This window comes from Tachypleus tridentatus, chromosome 2 (genome assembly GCF_004210375.1).
Source record: "Tachypleus tridentatus isolate NWPU-2018 chromosome 2, ASM421037v1, whole genome shotgun sequence".
NCBI classification, from domain to species: domain Eukaryota; kingdom Metazoa; phylum Arthropoda; class Merostomata; order Xiphosura; family Limulidae; genus Tachypleus; species Tachypleus tridentatus.
The window spans coordinates 88,285,891-88,291,189 of NC_134826.1; the positions used below are offsets into that span (position 1 = coordinate 88,285,891).

Below are 5,299 nucleotides of genomic sequence, written 5' to 3' on the forward strand. Positions count from 1 at the left end.
GAAATAAACATAGCATACATGATGTGTGAAAGATATAATTCTACGAACGTATTTGTAGCCATTGAAGACCCTGTACCTCAATTAAAGCAGTTACTGGCTTAGAACTGAACAGTGTGTAAGACATGCATCATTATTTTATTTGCTTTAATAATTATTAATGGTAATTGGAGTAACACACCGTTCCTGTTTTAACTGATTATTTCGAGCGTATCGCATTCAAAACTTTTTTTTTTTTTTTCCCTGGCAAGAGATGAAACATTCTTATAACTTAAATATTTCTTTATAGAAATGACCACTCTTAATCCGGGTGACGTCTCAGTGGTTATTAATACTAGAACTCCTATACTGAAGTTAATCATTGCAAGCGACACAGTTCAAAAGGTATGAAGTGCCAGATCTATCAAAATTGGTTAACTGTAGAAACATCACGATATCCTATGATTACGCAATGTAAAGGTGAACAAGAAGGAAGATTTGGTAACGACCCAACTCGAGTTCCATTAAAAAGAAAATAAGTTAATATCATCATGGAGATATAAAGTAATTACATTTCAGGTTTGAACTTATAACAGGTAACGCTATCCATACAAAACAGAGTGATTTCTTGGATCGTCTATGAGTCACAGACCAGTTTTTATCCAGAGAGTGGGAGCTGTATTAAAGGAGATCAGTAGCGGTACTTTGTGTGTCAAGTATAAAATGCCTAAGTTATGCAAGTAAAACTTGTAGCGGATATACAGTGACTGATCTTGATGAGCAGAGCGCTCGCGAATCTCCTCCAACACACCGACTTCCTTCGTCGTGACCAAAGTACTTCATGATTCCACGTCTCGCTACAATAAACTCTTCAAACATAAAGCTTTGTTTATATGTCAGGAAACATAAAATTTTCAAACTTTATTTTGAATGGCTCTGAATTGAGGTGATCAAGAAAGATCAATCAATTAATTTATTTAATTCATTTGTTTATATTCTGCCTAATTACATCACAAACGTCAGAAGTAGGTCAGGATCAAAGACCTGCGATTCCTTTAATTGAAGTGATTAGAATGTTTAGAGGACTTCAAGGTTTAGCCATCAACCGTAAATTATTATACAAATACACACTCTCATGTTACAGCTTAACATAATAGTTAATCGAAACATGGACTGTTTGTTATTGAGATATACGATGAACTATATGTAATTTTTAGCGTTATAAACCCCAAGATATACCACTAAAACAGCTTGGGCATAAAAAGAAATATAAGTTAATCGAACTGTGTATCAGACTTTATTACCCCAGTTATTGACATAATTAGATTTTTTAACAAAGTTCCTCGGTGATAAGTTTGTAGACTTAGGCGTTAAAATACCAGTTTTGAAATCAGTTATGGACAGAGAACATATAGCCCATTGTGTAGCTTTTAACTGTAACAAAAACAAGGGACTAGAAAGCCGATGTGGAAAAGAAACTGACCCTATTTTTTTTAGCCAGGATCAGTTTTTGTTATAGTGTTAACGATCTGTTAAAGTTGTCCTTTTTATTACAAAAATATTCAGCGTTACCTGTTTATTAAATGCTAAAATTTAGATCTCCATTGTTCAGTTTTAACGGTAAAGTGATTGATGACACTTTGACCTGCTGACTCAAAGCTCTAAAAATACGCAGCTTTTTATGAACTATTATACACAGTTAAAGGTCTAAAAATAACAGCTCAATTAAAGTTCAGTCATATAAATAGAATATGGTAAGAGGAGGATATTAAAAACATAACTTGAATAACCCAAAGGTGAAAGAAAATCGGAGCTGTTTGTTACGTGCAAAACTACACAGTGGGTTATATGTGCTTTAATCACAACAGATATCGAACATTTAGCATTTGTAATCTGTGATGTCAAACGAAAATATCCAAACTGTGCAGTGTAGTTACTCGTGTCTCAAGACGTGTAATGCAGTGGACACATGTAGCACCCCCTCCCTTTTAGCTTTTTGCTTGACAAAACGGACAAACCTTTATCACAATGGTACACGACCTCACGTTCTCGTGGCGTTAAAACAGTTACTTGCTTTTCTTTACGAACTACATTATAAAAAATATACAGAAGTAAAACAAATGTTGATATCAATGTAGAAAATTCATTATTATCATTACTATTTTGTGACGTGTAAAGTTTGAAATGAACTGAATTTGTAAGAGTGGTATTGATATATAAAAACTTTTCTATTTATAAGAACTTTGCATCCATCATAACGCTGAATAAGTAATTATGAAAACGTAGCTTCAGCTGGGAGTAGCCTATTGGTTAGTGTGTCGGTTTGGGAATCAAAGTTTTAAAAGCGATGCCGCTAAACACCACATTCTCAGTTGTGTGCGCGTTATAAAAATGACAGTCATTTCTTTTATTTGGTTCAAAGAACTAATCACAAACCTTATGGCGGTTGATGTTGTTTCACACCTTTTACATACGTGAGCTAAATGGCAACGGCTGAGAAACCCTAGGACTTTGGAATATCCTGGTTCATTTTAAATTACTGATCAGAGAGAAAATAAAAAATGTTTTCCTATAAATCGTACTTTTTTCACCGTGCTGATGATGTATTGACACTTGTCAGTCCAGCTGAGAACTGCCGTTTCGAGCTACAGTCATGTGAAAAAGTTAGGACACCCTATGAACGCCTGTGTAATTTTGTAACATTTTTGGATATATAGATATTTAATCTCAATTTTAACAATACTGAGAGATTATAGGAGTATAACTAAATATTTAAAATTGAAGAAAAGAATTTTCAAGATCTTCTGTAAATGTAATTCTACAAAAATGCATATTCTAACTGGGGAAAAAGTTAGGACACTCCCACATTTATTCCTACTTAAAATGGCTCAACTCACACACAGGTGTATCACACCAGGTGCACATGATTAGAAGATCGTTACTCAGCATTTTGAATAAGGCTTGCTCTATTTAAACCTCAGACATTTAGTTTGGTGTGCTCCTGATTGTTGAAGTGAGAATGAGAACCAGGCCTCTCTTTCTCCGGTTGTTGCGCCTTTCGTGTTCGGACCGTCAGGTGTGGAGTGGTCCCTACCGTCTGTGGCGTTGGGACTGTGATCGCTTGTTCCCGTATATCGTGTCCAGTACCGTGTTCCGTATCTTTCGTAGCCCTTGTACCGTCTCGCCTCTGTGCTGTGTTGGTGTCCGGGTTTTCGTGTGTGTAGGTCGGTATGGCTACGGCCATCCGACCTTACTCTGCTCGGCCGCGGTCCATCCGCCTTGTGGTAACCGCGGCCTCGCTACCCTCCTCCATTATCGACGCTTTGAACGCCGCTGTCGGGGGTAGCCATGTGGAGTGTTTACAAAATTTTGGCAAAAGGCGTTATGTGGCAAAGCTGGCGTCGGCCGCTCTCGCTTGTCGCCTGCTTGACCAGGGAGACTTTCCCTTGGGGGACGAGCGTGTGCCTGTGGAGCCGGCTGGACAGAATGTGAAGTGGGTCACCCTCTGGTCGGTTTCCTTTGAGTTGTCACATGACGTCGTCAAGGTCGTATTGTCGGCGTATGGGACAGTGTGTAAGCTTGAACATGAGGCGCACCAGTTACACCCTAATGTGTGTACCAGGAACCGACGTGTATATATGAACATAAAGACGTCGGTTCCAAACTTCTTATCTGTGAACGGGTTCCCGGTAATGTGTCATTACCCGGAAATGAGACGGCTGTGTCGCCGCTGTGGCCTCGAGGGCCACATATTGGCTGAGTGTCAGACCCCACGGTGCGGGATATGTCTGGCCTACGGACATGTTGATAATTCTTGTATTGTAACTTGTAGTATTTGTAGTGGAGGCCACACGCCCTCGCGTTGCCCGAGGCATGTGGCGACGTATACCTCGGTGGCTGCGGGGCCGCCGACGGTTTCGCGGCCCAAAACAACACGGACGAAGAAGGCGGGGGGCAGCAGTTCGTCCTCCAGAGTCGTCCGCGGCGGTTGTGGATGGGGTCCCCGGCAGCTGCAGCGTCTGAGGAGGGTGTGTCGCAGTCCCCCGAGGAGGATCGCGTCTCGCCTGCCCAGATCATGGAGACTGACCCTTCTGGGGAGGTGAGTGGCGCTTTGGGTGCTGCTCCAGTGGAGGGGACCTCTGAGGAGGCTTCGACCCATCCTTCAGGCGACCCCAGTCTCCATGGAGGCTCTGGCCACCCTGTCGGGTGGTGTGGGGTTTGGGGGCTGTGTGGGCGCCCACGATCCAACCACCCCTATAAGTGTTGGGGTGGGTCCCTCTGAGGAGGGTCCTGCCCTCCCGTTCGGGTTTTGTCAGTGGGGGTTGGGAACACTGAGGAGCCCCTGACTCCCCCTGCTAGCACCACTGAGGCTGGGGGTTCTGAGGGACCCTTGGCACTGGCTTTGGGAATGGTGGTTGTTCTGGCCCCCTTCCCCGAGGCGCAGACCCTGACGATGGACGAGCTGCCGTCACCCAACTCGTTTACGAGATTCTTGGACTTCCCCCGGTCTTCCTTGCCTTTCTGGCTTAAGTGAGGACGGTGGGGAGGTGCAGGGACCTTAGAGCCCCGTTTTGTTGCCAGATCTCGGTCTGGATGTTTCCGTTGTGCAGCGGCAGTGGTCGGATGTTGGCGTTTGCTGCTGCGAAGTGGGGGCGAGGTCAGGTGGTCTCAAGAGGCTGCATGCCCCTTGCCTCCACCTACTCTGTCTAAGCAGCAGCATCACTGAGTTCTTCCCTCTGTTTGGTTGATGGGTTTTTCTTCCATTACTCTTAACATCTGGGTGATGCATAGTGTTACTAAGCAATTCTGTGCGTTCTCCCTGTTCAACCACTTTGCAGTTGATGCCATCTTTTTGTAGGAGACCCATTTTGCTTCTCAGAAGGACCATTTTTCCTTTTCTTCCTATTACCCTGTCCATGCCTTCTGGTCGTTTGGCACTACACGTTCACGTGGAGTGGGGATCCTCTTCCACCCGCATTTTAATGGGACCATCCTCGCATCACATAGTGATGCTGAAGGGCGGGTGGTGTACATTGATGTTGTCGCTGGGGGTCGTAAGATTCGGCTTGTCAATGTCTATGCACCTGTCCAGTCCGGGAAGCAGAAGGCCTTCTTCTCGGGCTTGGACAGGTTCATGGTTACATAGGCCGATATTATCCTTGGTGGCGACTTCAACTGCGTTTTGGATCCTCACCTCGACAAGATTGGGGTGATCCTCTTTCTGGTGATCAGTATACGTGGTCTCTGCATGCAGTGCTGTCTGACGTGTGTTGCATGGGTCTGCGTTTGTGGCTATCTGGACTGGTCAGGACGTTTCTTGTCC

The 5,299-nt window shown here is 43.8% G+C and overlaps 1 protein-coding gene across 1 annotated transcript; it reads left to right on the forward strand.

Moving 5' to 3' along the window:
* Positions 1-2,411: 2,411 nt before the first annotated feature.
* LOC143236896 (uncharacterized) lies at positions 2,412-4,258 on the forward strand. The gene is made up of 2 exons (XM_076475565.1): positions 2,412-3,779; positions 3,818-4,258. Exons 1-2 carry the CDS (start codon positions 3,207-3,209, stop codon positions 4,256-4,258), a joined length of 1,014 nt encoding a protein of 337 aa, XP_076331680.1. The 5' UTR covers positions 2,412-3,206.
* The last annotated feature ends 1,041 nt before the right edge of the window (positions 4,259-5,299 follow it).

Excerpts from the sequence above, each read along its gene's own strand:
- LOC143236896 (XM_076475565.1), top strand. The coding sequence starts at position 3,207 with ATGGCTACGGCCATCCGACCTTACTCTGCTCGGCCGCGGTCCATCCGC. Across the intron at positions 3,780-3,817 it reads TATGTCTGGCCTACGGACAT|TGGAGGCCACACGCCCTCGC; the intron begins GTTGATAATTCT and ends TAGTATTTGTAG.